Source organism: Agelaius tricolor, unplaced genomic scaffold (assembly GCF_023055355.1).
Source record: "Agelaius tricolor isolate 1412-34295 unplaced genomic scaffold, bAgeTri1.0.p SCAF_26, whole genome shotgun sequence".
Lineage (NCBI taxonomy): Eukaryota > Metazoa > Chordata > Aves > Passeriformes > Icteridae > Agelaius > Agelaius tricolor.
The window spans coordinates 4,957,251-4,975,292 of NW_027269286.1; the positions used below are offsets into that span (position 1 = coordinate 4,957,251).

The 18,042-nt window shown below is 42.4% G+C and overlaps 1 protein-coding gene across 1 annotated transcript in view; it reads right to left on the reverse strand.

Annotated features, from left to right (window-relative positions):
• The window catches only part of RB1 (RB transcriptional corepressor 1), a 72,133-nt gene extending 61,189 nt beyond the window's left edge, over positions 1 to 10,944 (reverse strand). The window contains exons 1-3 of the mRNA XM_071448489.1: positions 10,727 to 10,944; positions 10,428 to 10,545; positions 458 to 570 (exon numbers count right to left, since the gene is read on the reverse strand). Coding sequence (XP_071304590.1) covers positions 458 to 570; positions 10,428 to 10,545; positions 10,727 to 10,818 — 323 coding nt within the window. The 5' untranslated portion in view covers positions 10,819 to 10,944. The remainder of the gene's footprint in view (positions 1 to 457; positions 571 to 10,427; positions 10,546 to 10,726) is intronic.
• Between the last annotated feature and the right edge of the window lie 7,098 nt (positions 10,945 to 18,042).

The window sequence follows — 18,042 nt, forward strand, 5'->3', positions numbered from 1 at the left end:
AAAGTACAAAGTTTAGCCTGGCATTAAAATGTTTGAGAATGAGCAGCATGCTGGTAAACTGTTTGAAGAGTAATGTTTCTTTTCCCCACTTCTTGATTTAGCCTAAGCCTAATGCTGGGAAAAAGGTTTTATGGAAAATCATCATAGAGAGAAAGAAAGAAAGAAATATTTTAAGTGCAATCTGCAGCGACCTGAACCAATGAATACTTTAGAAGATCAAGAACAACAATGAGATGAGTGATACAACCAAAGCCAACCACAGATGAATCAAACAACATCACTGCTCCCTCAACTTCTAGTTTACCAGTATATTCATAATTTCTGTAAGTAACTTTCATTGTAAAATCAACTAGTCTGATATGTACCAAGATTCACTATGCCTTAAAAACATTCCCTTTATAAAAATGTTGACAAGTTAATTGTTAAAATCTAAATTCAGACACTTAAACTCACTTACCTCATTTTTATACTTTTCAAAAGCTCAGTGAAAGTAAATGTCACTTCATCCAGATCAATTGCTACAATAAAGATACATACACCCCATGTTTCCTTTTTCTTTGTGTTGCAAGCCTTTTTGAAAAAAGAGAAGAAAGAGTTTTTATTAATCAACAGAAATGGGTAATGCATGGAAGGCAATAATTTTTCCAAACATGATTAGAAATGGTTAAAAAAAACATCCTCAAACAAACATTTGACTATGACAGCCAATTATTTTATAACAGAAAACCATTCCAGGTTTTACAATACAGGTAGAAGACTGAGCATTTCAACTTTTATTCCTACAGTACAGGATCAATTTTACCCATACAATTCAGCAAAGCTTCAAAATACAAGCTTCGGTTCCATGGAATGTTTTTGCAGAGCAGAAGTAATGATTTCTTTTTTTTTTTTTTTCCTAAATTACCATATTTGATCATAACAAAACACTGAAAGTTAAGGAATAAGAAGCCAAGTCATAAAAACATAATTGAAATCTTTACAATGACAGGCAATAAACACTCATAAATGAGTACAGCTGTGTCAACCACTCATCACCGTGGTTTGCTGAACCACAAATCCATCTCTGCTTAGTAAAGTTTGATAGTAACAAGCACTTCCAGCCATTTTCCTACCATACATCTACATTTAACGTCTGCTTTGTGCTATTTAGAAAGTGCAAGTTATAATCAATCATCCTTCATCAAAAGAAGCCTACCCACAATGACAGACATGGAATCCACATGGAGTAACTCCTGATGATGGTTCACAAGCCATTCACTTGAAGCCAGACAGGTATCACTAAAGATTCCAATACCCTTCCACCAAAACAGCAACTCAGTGGAAAACCCCTGAAGAACAATGACTTGTAGAATCATGGAAAAAAGCCCCTTAAGCACGTATATCCCAAGTTTTGGAAACAAAGCTATTTTGAAGACAGAACTAGGCATGGGTGCAGGCCAAAACTGCAGAAACAGCAAACTTGTAAAATATTTTTTGGAAATCCAGCATCCTTGTAAATAAAACTGCAACACCACTCAGGCTCACAGCAAGGGAGCAGGATCTGAATGCATTCTCCACAGCTCTAGGTTGGACATGTCATCTCTTGGAGGACAGAAGTGAAATGGAGCACTAGGAGCAAGGGAATGGAAACACTGCATTCCTGCTCTTCCACACTGCCTAGCTTTAGCCCACTCCCCGGCCTACTTTTTTATCCTTTCCCTGATCACTCCACCAAGTTGCCTCCTAAACAACACCAATGCGAGTTGCAGGGGCCTGCTCACTCTAGAAAATGTTCCCCAAAGGCAGTAGGAGTAAGACTGCACCAGACCAAGCTCACTCCATGTTATGCAGTCTTCCAAAATCCTCTGCACTGCCAGCATCCACTCATGTCCTTGCTTATTCAGCAGTGTAACCGTGACCAATAACCCACTGTGCCCATAAATGATACAATTTCACTAATACTGCCAACATTTTGTTTTGTTTCAGTGATAATTGCTCTGTGTCTTTCTTGGGAACAGTATTTATACATCGGGGAAGAGTGGCTGGGGTCTTTCTCCAAAGAAGAAAAACTTTGACTGGCTTGTGCAATTGTTAATAGTTATAGAACAGGCTTCAATGCAAAACTAACCAGCCACCCTCAACAGTGGGACAACTGACAATTATTTAAGTCACTATTTTCTTCCTGCATTCCTATTTGAGTGTTTTTACAAATCATAACTCCTTGCACAAGAGAAAATTACTTTGAAATAAGCTATTAACAGACTGAGATGCATTTGTTGATACACAAAGGGATATAACAAATTATGCAGGTTAATGCTAGCTAATGAACTACCAAGAGGGAAGACTACTCACACTGAGCATACCCCTGCCCCTGGAGTCAGCTGACCTTGTTTATTAAATAAGTTCCTTTCACTCCATGCTCCTGCAAACTCAGGCCATGATGTTGTCTTGTAAATACAATATCTTGTAGGGCAGGAGGACTGAGTGCCACCAAGTGATGAAATTGTTCCTGGTTTGTTGCCTATCCAAACAAGCCCAGCTTTCCTGGGCAGCCTAGCTCAGCTCTGGAAGGATGAGTGCTAGAAGGCCACAGCAATGCTTTATTTGATAGGAGAGAGGTCTCGTTTAGCAAGAACAACCTTTAAACTCCTTGTGCAGTATGGTTGGGGGTAATAAATCATTTGTTTCTAGCATTAAACAGAAAAGCAGTCTCAAAGGCAACCTAGCCATCCAGGAGATTCAAACCATTACAGATGGCCAAACTCCAGTATCAGGACTACTCCCACACCCATTGCTGAAGGTACAGGATGCTTTGGACAACTTCTCAACACAAGATGTTGGCTGACTGCTGGCCTAACAAGAAAAATTACACACAACCCAAGATAAATAGATTATGGATTGGGGTTTTTTTCCTAGTAGCAAAGAAAAGGTGAGCAGCACCTGAGCATGCCTGCCTTATAACAAAGCTGAGACAGGAAGGAGAGGAAAACATGAAAGAGCACCAGACTGAGACTATCCCACCAGCTGCTGCCGGTTAAAACAACAAAAGACACAGGTGAACTGCAGTTTTCTCAGAAAACAAGGTATCTGCCATAGCCATGCATGAAAATTCCAGTGATTTAAATCCATAAATATTGTCATGGTTTAACCCCAGCTAGCAACTAAGTACCACACAGCTGCTTGCTCACTTCTCATCCCCACAGTGAGGAGGCGTGTCAGAAACCAACCATCGCAGCTTGAGAAAAGAACAGTTTAATAACTGGAACAAAATAAAATGCAGCAATAATAATAACAACAGTTATAATAATTGCAATGGAAATGAAAGACAGAGAGAGACATAAAACCCAACAGAAACAAGTGATGCTCAATACATTTGCTCACCACACCCAGCCCATTCCTGAGCAGCAAGCAACTCCCAGCACAACTCCAGTGCAATTCATATAGTGGGCATGACGTTCTTTGGTATGGAATACCCCAATTCAGGACACCTGTCCTGGTCATGCTCGCTCCAGAACTTTGGGTGCATGCCCACTGGCAGAGCATGGGAACCTGAAAAGTCCTCGACTTAGGGCAAGTACTACTTAGCAAGAACTAAAGTATCAGCATTGTCAACATTCTCATATGCTAAATCCAAAACACAGCGCTATACCAGCTACTGGGAACAAAATCAGCTTTATTCCAGCTGAAACCAGAACAAATATAAGGGGAAGGGGAGAAGAAATAAGGAAATGTCTTCCTGGCAAGTCACACTCAAAAGAACTCTCCTCTTCACACCCCTTCCCTCCCAAAGTTCTCTTCTTTCCTATGAGTTAAATTGACTGCTGAACAAAAAACACAGCAGCATCACTTCTTCCAACTATTTTGCTTTGTTTACAGCCAAAGCAGATGATTCATCTCAGACGGATTTGGATGCATGGGAATGCATTGAAGAAATTAAATGAAATGAAGGGAATGAAATGAAGACAAATTCATAGCCAGAAATTAATTTCTGAGGGTTTTCTTCTTCACCAGTCTGACTCAAGATCTTTGTTGAAATGGCATCACTACAGAAAATGGGCAGGACAACAGCTCAACATCTGCCCTTGGCTGTCCTTCAGTTTCAGTAAGATGACTTGCAGTGACCTTAATTCAACTCATCATGAAGCAAAGCATACCTACCAATCACTAGCCCTAAGATTATTTAACATCTAGGAGCCCACATAGATTTCTTTCTCTTTTTATCATCTTTTTTTAGGATTCCAAGGAACCCATGCTATAACTTTGGGCAATGTTCTGTTGAATCAATATAGTTTTCTGTAGGAAAAGATCTAAAACTCTTACAAAATATTTCTCATTCTAGACTTACCACCACTTTTATTCAATCTGATTTTTACCAGATGACTAGTTTATTTAAATCTAGTAAAAACAACCTGGGAGAAGTCATTAGCTTAAAATGCCCATCCAACATTTAATTATTGTAAAATGGGATTCTTGCCTCTCTTCTTTCCAAATGTAGCTGAAAGGTGTTAAAGGCACTAACAGGAATAACTTCTGTTCCCTGCCTCCAGAGGTTCTCCAGTGTTAATCAGTCCCAAGGAGGAGATGGTCACAGGAAGTCTCAGCTCTAGTATGCAGTTAGAGACATTTACTCTTCTGCCAACACTGATAACAATTTTGGTGACAGCCTACAAAAGTGATCCAGGAATAGAAACTTCAAACGCTGTTGTGTAAAAGAAGGTCAAAGGAAATGCACATGAAAAATATGCAAACACAGATACTTGAACCAAATGGGATATAGGATGTCTCACTGCAAATATCAAGCACCTGATTTTTGACGAGGAAGATATGGAACTTGGCTTCCTAACATAAAATCTCAGTTACTACATTCCAATCAACATGGAGAACTAGCTTGATGGTAGAAAAACACAGACATTTGTTAGAGATAGTCCAAAGGAGGTTACAGAGATGATCAGGGGGCTGGGGAGAGTTGGGGTTGTTCAGCCTGGAGAAAAGAGGCTTCAGGGAGATCTTACAGCATGTTCCAGTACCTCAAGGGAGCTCTAAGACAGCTGAAGAGGGACTTTTTATAAGGGCATGTAGCAATAGGACAAGGGGAAATGGCTTCAAACTGAAAGAGAGCAAGTTTAGATCAGGATTAGGAAGAAATTCTCTACTCTGAGGGTGGTGAGACACCAGGACAGGCTGACCAGAGAAGCTGTGGATGCCCTATCCCTGGAAGTGTTCAAGGCCAAGTTGAACAATCAACTTGGGCCCTGAGCAATCTGCTCTAGTGGAAGTTGTCCCTGCCCATGGCAGGGAGTTTGAATGAGATGACCTTTAAAGGTTCCTTCCAACCCAAACCATTCTGACTTTACATCTTTATGATTACAGTGGGTGGAAGATGACTGGAGAAGTCTCACAATAGAAAACTGTTCAGAATAAAAACCTGCAGGAAGAATACCCCAGGGAAAAAAAAAAAAAACTGTGACCATTATAAGCCCTGTCTACATATAAGAAGTTCCGTGTAAAGACAGATCCTTAATTTTTTCAGCAATACCAGGTTTAAATTTTCTATTGAACATTGTCTGGGATAGAAGATTATTATTAGTTCACAACAGAGGAGATCAAATTCAAACAAAATACTAGCTGAAAGTAATGAAGTCAATGGAAAGTAGTGAAATAGTAAAAATAGTTCATCTGATATGTAAAGTTCCCATTACACTTTTACATGTAGCAAGACTGGAGAGGTCATCAATCTCTCCTCAGGATAGGCAGAAGATGAGTAAAAAAAGAAACTCTATACCAGTTGCTTGAGCTTTTAAAGTCCAAGGGCACATACAAGCAGTACATCTGCTGCTAAGATACTGAATATCATCAGCAAGAGGCCATGGAGATGATTTGTTTGTTTTGGGACTTTCAGTAGTTCTTTTTTTAATAACAGAGGATCCTAAAATATCTGTAATTTTGCTCATCCATCCAAAGTTTCAATGGATTCAGGTTCAGTTCAGCTGCAGTTCTATAAATTAGAGACAAAGTCTAGACAGAAAATACTTTATTAGCTCATATGTGTTTCATGCTTTTATCAAAAGCAAGAGGCCTCTCTGTCTTTTAACATGAGGATGAGGTGGCTTACCAATTAAAATATTCTCTATTTAATAAGAAACAACAAACAAAAGGAAATTTTTCAATTTAAAAGTGAAATTTTATGGACTGGGGACACTTGGCCTCCTGAACATGAACTCTTTGGTCTATGCAGACCAACCTTCCATGTTTAAGTAGTCTTTACTTCATTAATGCCTCAACTTAAGCAACAGTTTACCTGCTACATTTTCTTCACTAAGAAAGCAGTTCAACTCCTGCACAAATCAAGTGCTCTGCAGTATCTGCATACCAGTGTAAGTAACCAGTTGGGGAGAATTTCAGGATGTAAGAAAAGTAATTAGAGACAAGAAAAAATGCCTAGAATGTCTTCATATGCTAGAGACTTTCTGAAGGAAAAGGCAGCAACAATAACTCTCTCATGAAGTACAGAATTTTACACCACTGGCTTGAATTACAACAGAAACAAATTAGTACAGTACTTGGGGGAAAAAATAAATGGGCAAATAAAGCTAAACTAGGAAAACCTAACTATGCAGAGTGCAGATCTTTCACCACGACAATTTTTTAATAGCGGGTTAGACAAATACTTGATAAAAATGGCTCAGGAATTCCTGACTCTGAACAGCTGAGCTGCAGCAGAACAGTGAGCCACATGTCCCAAACAGTGCTATGAACAGCCAACAAAAGAATGGAGCTCCTACCCACGCACCACATATTACAGCTAACTAAGCTGATGAGCTCGAAGCATACCAGACCCCAATGCCTTAAGGTCCTCGGCAGACTCCAAATTCTATCAACTTCTTAAACCACTTCAATTTTCTTTGGAGAAGTTTGGTTCCAATTTAGTCACCAAATCATCCTGTTCCTCACATGGGTTCTTTCCAATACATTCAGCAACAATTTGCTCAAGCTTTTCTTTCCTGCTTGTATCACCCCATATTCTACTTGAGATTCTCATTTTGCTGCTCTCTACCAAAACAAACAGTAGCAGAACATAACAAACGCCCTGAGCTTCTTCACAGCAGTATTAGTATGGCTTCCTGGACTACTTCTAATATCCCTTACACCAACAATCACCTGCTGCTCACCAAGGTACATTAGTAATTCCACTAAATCTATTCCTTCCATCTAGAATTTACAAGCATTTTGGTTCATAATACAGATTTCAGGAGAGTTACAAAAAATTAAGAGTATAAGAGAAGCAAGGATCAGAGCCAATGTTAAGCCAACAACAATCAGTGTGTAAAAGTTTTGAAACTAAGACTGTAAAAACTACAACTCTAAAAGATTCTGTTCATCTAGGTAGCTTGGTTTGATAAAGAAAAGAAATGATAGAGAGAACAAAAATATTTGTATGACACCAATGAAAAGTTCTTGTTTAGATAAACACTCCAATGTTCACAATAAGCTTGTGTAGAAGTTCACCAGATAGCAAAAGAATTTAAAAAGAAACATCTTTCTGATTACACATCAGATACCTTCCTTCAGCCCGCACACCAAGAGTGCTGATTCAGCATTTGGGGTTCTAAGACATTTTGAGTTACCATTTTATTGTAGAAGAATGTCATTAAACTTGGCTGTCACAGAGGGAAGCTTTAATGTTCTCCTACTATGAAGGAAAACACCACCATATTTAACAACACATTTAACACACAGCTGTGGTGCTTTTGAACAATCCCCCTCTGCAGACCTGGTTTTCACAACTACAGGTCAGCCACAGTTTCCAGAAAAGTTGTGTTACCATCTCTCTCTTGTCACCTTCCTCCTCCTCCACACCTCTCAAAGGGGTTCAGCTGTTTCAAGGACTCACAGCCCAGCTGCAATAGGGTGCATCTGTATATCCTTGACTCACATGCTGTGGACACAGATAACTGGAGAGCACTGCAAGGAAAGCTACAGAGCATGGAAAGGAAGTGCAAGATAAGAAAGCTGAAATTTCAAAGTATCATCACTAGTAGCTCAAATGCTCAAAAGAAAAAATATCAGAGTGGAAAGGTGACACATCCTGAAGGAAAAAAAGCAGTGGTTCCAGTAGGCATTAGCATTCATTCCAGGGAGCAGCAGATAAGTTCTCTCCTCCTGGCTGATGCCTACCTGGTCAGTAAAATATCTCACTGAAGCACAGGCACATTTAGGCTGGTAGGTCACTACATTCTAGCAATTTTTTGTGTATATGCCTGCCAAAAATAATTGCTTTATACTTTTAGGCCACATGTACCCAGTTTATGGAGTCTCTGCACACGCACCCTGAGCAACTCAAAAAGGACAGCACTACAAGATGTTTTTATTTCAAGTCACTAAACATTCACTGAGCAAGGATACAGCAGATGTTCAGACTGCATCCAAACCACAGCTGAACCCTGAGTATCTGCCAGTTACCACAGTACCTAAAGTCTGGCCCACACTGCTTCCCAGTTACCACTACAAGTGCTCTTCACATCCTCAGAGATTTGGCAGGCACAATTCTAACATCAACCACAATAAAATAAGGCCAGTGAGCCAAGAAAGACAAGGTTTCAGGTCCTTGTACTTTGTAAACGGCTTGAGAGGGGGACTTTTAGATGCCACCTCTATTTCCATCAGCAGCCTTTTGATTTAAGCTTCCTCAAGTCAAACCAACTACATTGCAAAACAGAAGTGTTCTGGTATTTGTCTCAGCTGGTGGCCTGCTGTTTAACTTTTTTACTTGAGAAGAGAAAGCTACTACACAGCTTCTGCTCCAGTTCAGAATTGAACAGGTTACTACTGAACCTTACTGATTAAAACACCTGCAGCTGGTGCTTGCAGGACAAACCCTGGGACAGCCCCTCCAACATAACACCTTTACTAGAGGGAAGAAAAGAGCAGCCTCCTCCTGAATCCCTGCAACTTGAACTAGAGTCATCCCGAGAAGCCAGGCTCACCACAGCAGCTTGACTTGGGAAAAGAAGCAGCAATTAGCCAGGCTGTAAACTTGCTTTACTTCAGAGTCAGATGAAGCCTGCTCTCAGCTAGAAGTAGCAACTCCAGCACCTTCCAGATCCCCATGGAGGCACACACTTGACAGCTTACTCATTTCAACACCCTGCAGATACATCCCTAAGTTTGAGGGAAAGGCCTTGGACTGAAATATAATGTAGATTTTTTTCGCCCTGTACATTGAAAGGCTCTCAACAATCAATTTTACTTGCAAGACATCAAATATTAGTTATATATCATAACGAAGATCTGGTTCTGAATAGGTAAAGGAAGCAATCAGATGCTGTAAGGTTTCAAACACCATGTATCTTATCTGGCCACTGCTAAGTAATAATCAGTGAAAACAAAACTTTATCTGTAAATGAAATTTGCAGGATTATACTGCAACCTGCCCTGCTTTTTTTTCAGTCAAGGGTCCTGACCACTCCTGTTTTCATTCTTACAGGGGAACTCAACTATGCTTTTAGGTAAATGCTTCCATGAACCCCCGTGACCAGAAATTGTATCTGTTACTGAAAGAGCTGTGCACAGTCTCTCTTCCATGCTATTATTACTCCATGATGTGAATGTATCAAGACCTGGTATAGGTCTTGACACTACAGTTTAAAAAACACAGATTACAAACTATTAGTAGTGACAGCATAGCTGTGACAGGTCAGCTCAAGCTGCAGAAGGGTAAGCAGAAGTCAGAACATGTACATCAATGCAAGTGCCCACAGCAGGAATAATACCCCAGCTGGGTATTAGAAAACTGCATCTGGACTCTTTAACAGAGCTTCTGCCATGATTTAGCTGTTCTCTGAGCCAGCTTGTTGACACAGCAGTCATACTGAGGAGAAGGAAAAGCAAAAATCAAGAAAGGCCCTAACACTTTATTAATCTGTTTACACATGCCCAATGACTAACTTTGAACGGAAATGCCTCAACGATAAGCACAGGTTTAACATTATGCAACAAAAAAGGAAACGTTCCTGTCTCTGCAATAGTCATCTCCATACCCTTTCTGCAGCCTCATAAAGGATGCAGAGGGGAAAAAGTACACAGAAACACGCAGTAAGACTGCCTGCATAAAGCTGACTAAGACATATTTGAAATAACTTACAGTTCGAAGAATTAGCTGATCACATGGTGCTGTTTTCTACTGCCACCTGTTAGTAACTCCTGAGCACATACTTTTATCACAAAATATTAACCAAAAAGGGCAATCTACAGAAGCTAGTTTACACAGACATGAACATGGCAACATCCCACTTCTTTCCAAGTCTACCTTCACTGGAAAAAGCTAAGTCACAGTACATGAGCTTTGGCGGTGAGACCCTCGGCGGCCGCTGCAGGGAAGTTACGGCTCAGTATCTGAGCTGGGGCACAGAACTCATCTGCCGAGCGATGCGACGAGCAGCACTACTCACCAGAGCTCCATCCGCTGCCGACAAGCTCTCGTACGTCTTCCACGCTTTCTCCCTCACGCTCTCCGATACCTTCAGCGCATCACAGAGCACGACGAAGTCCGCTTCGCCCACCTCGACCCTGGAAAAGCATCGCACATCGCAAGCGGGGACACGGGACCGCGGGGCGACCACGGAACCCACACCACCCGCTGCCGGAGCCGCCCCGGGTGACACTGCCCCACAGCCCGGACCGCCGGGCGCCGACAGCCCCGGGCCGGCCCGCCCGCCCCCAGCCCGCTCCCGGCCCGGGCGCCGCTTACCGGGGGGCGGCGGGCGGCGCGGAGCCGCCGCCGTCAGGGCTGGGGCGCTGAGTCCTGGCGGAGCCCGCCCTGCGCGGGGGCTTGGGCGGCATGGCGGGAGCGGCTGGCGGGAGCGCCCGCCGCGGGCGGCACTGACCAGGGGCCGCCGGCTCCCGCTCCCGGCCCCCGCCCGCCGCCCGAACCGCGGGAAAACGGCGTCAGCGCCACTCTCTCCGTCACTTCCGCGCCGGCGGCCGCGCCCCCGCCCCGCCCGGCCCCGGACGCGGGGCGGGACCGAGCGGCAGAGGCGGCACCGCGGCCCGGCCTCGCCTCAGGGAGCCGCCCGGGTCCTGCGGCCCCGCCGTGCCTGGCGCTTCAGGTACTCAGCGGGTACAGCCGATACATCTTTTCCGTGAGAGGGGAAGGAACGCAGATCTGTGTATAAGAATAAACTGTACAGAATGACTGCACAGATGCAGAGCAGGGCAGGAAGTGCAGATCCTTTAGGTTGTGCTGGTTCAGCCAGACCAAGTGCCATGTCCTACAATTTGGCCAAAACAGCTACAGGCTAGGGGCAGAGTGGCTGGAAGGTGGCTCGGGGGGAAAGGGCCTGGGCGTGCTGGTCAGCAGCAGCTGAACGTGAGCCAGAGTGTGCCCAGGGGGCCAAGAAGGCCTGTGGCATCCTGGCCTGTGCCAGCAATGTGGACAGCAGGAGCAGGGCAGGGATCGTGCCTTCATACTCAGCACTGGTGGAGTTATAACTCAACTGTGTCCAACTACTCATGAGAAGAAAGTCCAGAGAAGGGCAGGGAGCTGGGGAAGGGTCTGGAGCACAAGTCCTGTGAGGAGCGGCTGAGGGAGCTGGGGGTGTTTAACCTGGAAAAAGGAGGCTTGGGAGACCTTCCTGCTCTCTGCAACTGCCTGAGCAAAGGCTGTCACGAGGCGAGGGTTGGCATCTTCTCCCAGGTAACAAGTGACAGGACAAGAGGACGTGGCCTCAGACTGCACCAGGGGAGGTTTAGTTTGGACATCAAGAGGAATTTCATCATGGAAAGGGTTGTTAAACATTGGAATGGGCTGCCCCATGGGTAGCAGTGGAGTCACCATCCAGGAGGTGTTCAAGAAACAACTAACATGATGGCATTTGGTGCCACAGTCTCGTTGACAAGGTAGTGGGCGACCAGTCAAAGGTTGGACTTGATGATCTCAGAGGTCTTCTCCAACCTAAATGATTCAGTGACCTCTCAATCTGACACTTGTCCAAGTCCTAACTGAAATGTTATTTTTAACACTGTGTGGTAAAATTACATTTAATGTAAGAAGTTCAGGCTGTGGGCATCTCCTGGATTTTAAGTCAATGAGATTCAAATTGCCAGTGCTCTGATTCAAAGATCTTAAAAGTCTGCTTTGTTGTCTGCAGTTGCATACTCACATTTAGAAGGCCAATCTCTGCTGCAAACAAGAACATTTCTTTTCAGACTTACATGATGACAACTTCTTAGAAAAGGAAAAGTATTTGTATGTGAGGATTCTTACTACCTGCACATATCTGTCATTCACCTGTAAAGCAACTACTTTTAGTGAGACTGCTGTCAAAACTCTGGATTTGAGAAAAACCCAAATAAAAATCAGCATGAGCATTGATATGTTGCACAATTAAAATTCCCTAGTATTTTTACATTCATACATTCTAGTAATTTGGCTTATCCTTTAGATTCATTAACTTAAAACAGGAGAACAGTGACTGGCTTTCTGCTTTATAATTAGAATTAAACCAATTACAGAAAAGTGAATACAGAACAAATCAAAGTACATAAACTCCAAATTAAATGTTTGAGTTGTAGACTGTAGTGGGATTTGGACATTCCTGATTATGATTCTAGTAAAACTGTGGCAGTAATTTTACCCTTCTTCTACACACATTTAAATACTTCTTGTATTCAGATGGTACCAAATGCTGTGGAAGGTTTGGGGTTTAGGACTGTCTGTCATCAACCACTGAACCACAGATAAGTAGACAGACAGCTTGGAAATGTAAGCTGAACCCTTAAACCACAGCTGAGTCCATTGCCTTCTCCTCACAACTGGCTTTAAGAGCACAAAAGAATTTAAAATGAGAGCAAAGCATCTCAGAAGACTTGGTCGCAGCCAGTGGAGACCATGCCAGCTGTCAGCGAGAAGGAAACAAACACACCCTCCTGGGTTGCTTTCCTCACAGCTGCTTTAACGTGTTGTTGTAGCCAGGCCCTGCACTGTCCAGATGGCAGGCAAAGAATTTGTCTCATGGCCCTCAGTGCATTGCTCCTTTTAAAAAGTTCACAAACCAGCCTCAGTGTAAATACTATGGGATTTTTTTTTAATTGCTAGTGCACCAAGCACCTTCTCAACTCAAATTTTATGCACTTTTTTCATCAAACAAGGCTCTTAGGACTCCCCTCCATAAATAACCAAAATGTAGTTTCAGAGTGCTTCAAGTTACAGCTGGAGGGAGACAAAGGGAGCAGCAGATGAATGAAGCAACAATAACCTTAATAATCCATCCCAAACCCTTGGATATAGTAACGACATCTAAACTGTAGAAAGAGTTAACATGTATGTACTTCCAAAGAAATGCACATCCTTGGGTAAAACCATATTTAAGTTGCTGCACCTTTTCCCCCTTCTCCTTTTAAGATGTACTGATTTGAATGTTTTAATGTATTCTAAAACATCTTCTAAATGAAGCCTTTAGACTCTTTCCTTTGTAATTTCAATAAAATTACAAAGGAAAGAAAAAAAACCAGCTCCTACTGGGGAAAAACAAAAGAAGCAAAGGAAACACTGCAATGTCAAATAAAGTATTCATGATAATTTTTGCATCTGACCTGACAAAATCTTAATTTTAAACATCTTGCTATAACTTCTTTTAAAGTATAGGTCATCGACATATGTGAAACATTGTCCAGTCAGACAGTCCTGACTCATTTTTTCCAGCTGCTACACAACCTTAGGTAATTTTATTATCCTAATTTTTTCACTTAAAAGTATTGCTGTAGTTTCATGGTAATTGCTAGTGGGAATTAAAGCCATTATTTCAATTATAGTAAAATCAGTTTTCTGAAGCTGCATGACCAAAATGTATGCATTTAAAAACCCACTAAATTGAGAGCTTCTGGATATTAGTCCAAATACTAAATATTGGCAGAATTTCTACTTGAATAAATCCCATAGGCTGTAAAACTCAAGGATCATGAAGATGTCTGCATGCATCACACCCATTTTCCTGCATGTAACAGGCAGAATTAACTGGGGGGGGACAGAGCCTTTCCTGGCCAGCCTTTTCTGTGCATTCACATTCCTTGCACTGTGTAGCAGCCCCCAGGCCTCTGCCATCAGTGTCACCTGGGGCCCAGCTGTCCCTCTCCAGCCCCAGCACGAGTGCTAACAGGAGCAAGGAGGTGACAGACCTGCAGGCCAACTTTTCACCAGCTGCTGCCTACAGACCCCAGGCCTTAAGAAGAGCCTTGCTGGAGAAGCACCTGGTGCAGCAGGCAGACCCAAGTGACAGTCTTGCTGCAGGAGAGCCTCAGGGACACTCAGGCCATGGCTTGAGCAGGCCCTTTGCACTCCCCAGCATCACCTCCTCAGGTAAAGCTGTGATTGCCTTGGCATCAGTTCTGCCTTGGAAGCTGGAAAGGGTTTCCTGAGGTGATGGGGTGAAACTGAACTTGTGCCTCTTGATGGTGGTGAGCCTGGCCCTTATGCCATTGTTTCCTACACAAATCCACAGCTTGAGATGTGAAGAATAAAAATCATTTCTGTTAGTGAATATTTCTACAGTGATGTAAAGTCCATAGGGACCATAAGAAACATCTGCCCGTTTCTCTTTCAGATGAGAGGTATCTGTCAGATGTTAACTTCTAACAATTCAAATCCTCTCTATATACATTGACATCATTAATAAAAAGAATATTTTTCACTCCACAGTTACACACATTGGTGGCTTGCTCTTCTCAGAGCACTACACAGGGCACTGCTGGACTCCCAGGACTGTAGTGATGAGTTTAAGGCAGGAATTCTATCAATAAAGCATTTGATCAAACTGCCAGTGGGTCAAAAAGGGCACCACTGCTACTGAATGGGCAAATGGCTATATGTAAATGATGCCTATGTGCAAAACCTCAGCCCTTCACAAATACTCCCAGTTATTTTTTCTTGAACATCAGAGAGGTTTTGCATTGATCAAGCTTTTGGACTTGAGTGTCACTTTTTTCTCTTTTTACTCAGTTGTATTTGTTTATAGAAGAATCATAACTACTTATACAGATCTTCCACATTTCTTGTTCTCTGTGAGAATGGCTGTCAGAGCTGTGTCTGTTTTAACAGATTTGCAGTAGTACTGAGAACCAGGGTACTAAAAAATAAAATCCCTGACTAATGCAATTTATCAGATTAAGCCCTAGTGACAGTGCAATTACATCAGCCAAAAATGATCATTCCTGGTATGGCTTTCCTTGCTTACAAAGGTTCCTGGATATCAGTGTACATCTTGCCCTTGCATGCACAGCTGCATCACACCCTGTGCTTTGTCACACAGGTACCACCCTATGTCCTTGGCAGGCAAAGCACTTCAAACCCTGGGTACACTGTGCCCCAGGAGGGTGCCGGGAGGGCATCCTGTGTCCCCTCTGCAGGTCAGTTCATTTCAGCTGGTACTGCCAACTGGTAATGAAATAAAGACCAGCAAGCAAACCACAGCCCTCTTGTTGCAATTACACAGCCACATTAAGGACCCTGCTGCAATCCCTCCCTTCCTGACCTCAGTCCCAAGTTCTGCTTCCTCTCACCACATGACAAAGTATGCTCTGGCACAGGCAGCACCCTGTCCTGCTGCTGGCCATCTCCCCATGGATGTTTCCCATGCCTTCATTTTCAAGATTTCCTGAGGCCACAAGAAGCAGAAGTGGACTCTCCTGGAAGTAGTTCTTAGGAATCAAATTAATCTTAACCAACAACCTGAAAACCAACTGAAAGTTAGCAACCATAGCCTGTAGTAAGTGAGCGTAGGCATTTCTCTGAACTAAACCAACCCGTGATCTTATTTCTTTTTGCTGCAAGTGAGTCTAAGAGAAAGGCATTCTTTACTAATCCATGGTGGTGAAATACCCTAATTAGGTGAAAACATTTGTGTATAGCATTCCAGAAAAACTCCTTGTGTGACAACAGCACTGTAGGCTCTTCTATGTTGCTTCCTCCATAGCAATAAACTCTCCTCCTACCACTGGAACAAGCAGTATCAGTGAGAGTGCAGCTCTGCTGATGTCTCTAAACCACAAGCTTTTGCTAACACTGATGTGTCAGATCTCCATCCTCCCACCCAACCCATATGAACAAACACACGTACGCACCTTGACAGGCAGCAGGTAACCAAACTCTTGCATTTTCAGTCTTGCAGGCCCAAAGGATTTTCTTCATGCCAAAACTTGCCCTGTGCCTCTTTACTAAAGCTGCAACACTTCAGCAGGAGGAGAGAGACTTGGAGCTTTTATTGTGCTTGCAAGACCAGATTACATCGATCACATTGACTGGTCACAACTACTTTACTCATGCGAACACCGGCTGAACATCAGAGGCTCTTTGGGACCATGAGAGAGCAACACAGCCCCCTCCACCAACTAAACATCGTGGCACAGGATACTGATTTTGCTGCTTCATTAATAAAGTGTGCCTCAGCATTAGGATTGATTTTGTTTTTTATGAGGCGTTTTAAAGCTGTTTCCAAAGATAATTGTCCAATGAGGTCATTTTTACACTAACCCTTTTCTGGAATTTTCTGGGCTGGAAATATGGTTTCTTCAGTGCGGCACAGCCATCTTTGTTTATTAGACTCTTAACTATTACTATACTTGTATTTATTATACTTTTATTCTTTAAAAAGGGAAAAAGCCCAAGCATCTCCAAGAGCTATTTCTTTCCATGGAGTTGTGTCCCATGCTTCTTCGACTTGGTCTAAGAGGGCAGAAATTCCAACATGAGCTTTTGCTGCACTCTGGGTGTTTTAGGTTGTCTTCCTACACAAACTGTTTGGCATTTAATAAGGCTGGGAGCTTTTCCTCAGTGCACATGAGTTTCTCCCTCCTTCCCCACACTTATTTTTACACTGCTGATCGAAGTAAATTTCCTTCCAACAGGTTCAAAAGCTATTAGAGACAGGCATACAGCATGATCATAGAAACCTCCTGTGTGTAAGAACAAATCTATTTCTCCCCCTGCTTCACCACGCCTTCAGCAGCCTTATTTGCTGGTGTCTTCATTAAAGGGCACACCACAGATCACTAAGTTTGGCTACTCAGTTTTGTTTTGAAAACAAGTTAAAGACCTGACGAAGCTTGCTTACAGATTAACAAGTTTCATGTTTAACTTGGGGAAAATAAGAACAGAATGCTCCTGAAAAGGTAGGAAACATCCTTAAAAGTACTTCAGCATAAATCTTGCGTCATACAGGGCTCCAAAGAACGCACCAGCAACCTTGTGCTGACATACACTTGACCTTTGCTGCAAGCACACAATTGCAACATCCTGAATGTCTGTAGCTAAAGTTTTCCCAGCAGGTTTTCCAGCTTGATTGCACATATACTGAGCAGCAGTGTAAATATAATTTATACATTAACATCTAGTCTGTATGCATGTGAGGCCTCATATGATGTTCATGATTGCCATGCACCATCAAACATGGATTTTAAAAGTCCAGCTTTGGAATACAGCAGTTGTACTTTTCATTTTACTTACACTAGGACCAATCCGTAAATTAAGCCACATGCAGATGAAGAAAAAAAAAAGTATTGTGTATTTAGGAAACTTCCTTTAAAACAAATTGTTTTATCTCAGTCCAAACATTCACAATAGCAGGAAGCTGGATCATAGCATGTTTACAGTTGTATAATAGCTCCAAAAACACTAAAGCATCCTCCCACTGTATTAAGAAAAGAGCCTTTAAAAGATGAAAAATAAGATTAGTACAAAGTCTCTTGACTGAATTAACCTAAGACAAATTATTTGGACACATATGGTGTATATTATTTAAAAACAGATTAAACAGTGTTTTGGGGTTTTTTCAAACATGAAATTATTCTATAAACATTTCTACTTTTCTGATGAATCAATGCTCAAAATTTGGCCAGAAGACAATGGAAGCTCTCAAGGTGATCTAGGGAGAGATTTTCCAGCCTTATTTTTTCTATGTTACTCCTTTTTTTTTCTGTCCTGTATTTTTTCTTGCACACAGCTTCAAAAGAGCAAGTACATCTTACTCATCTTATACACCCAATTCTGCACCCTCCCCTAGAAAAGCTGGCATT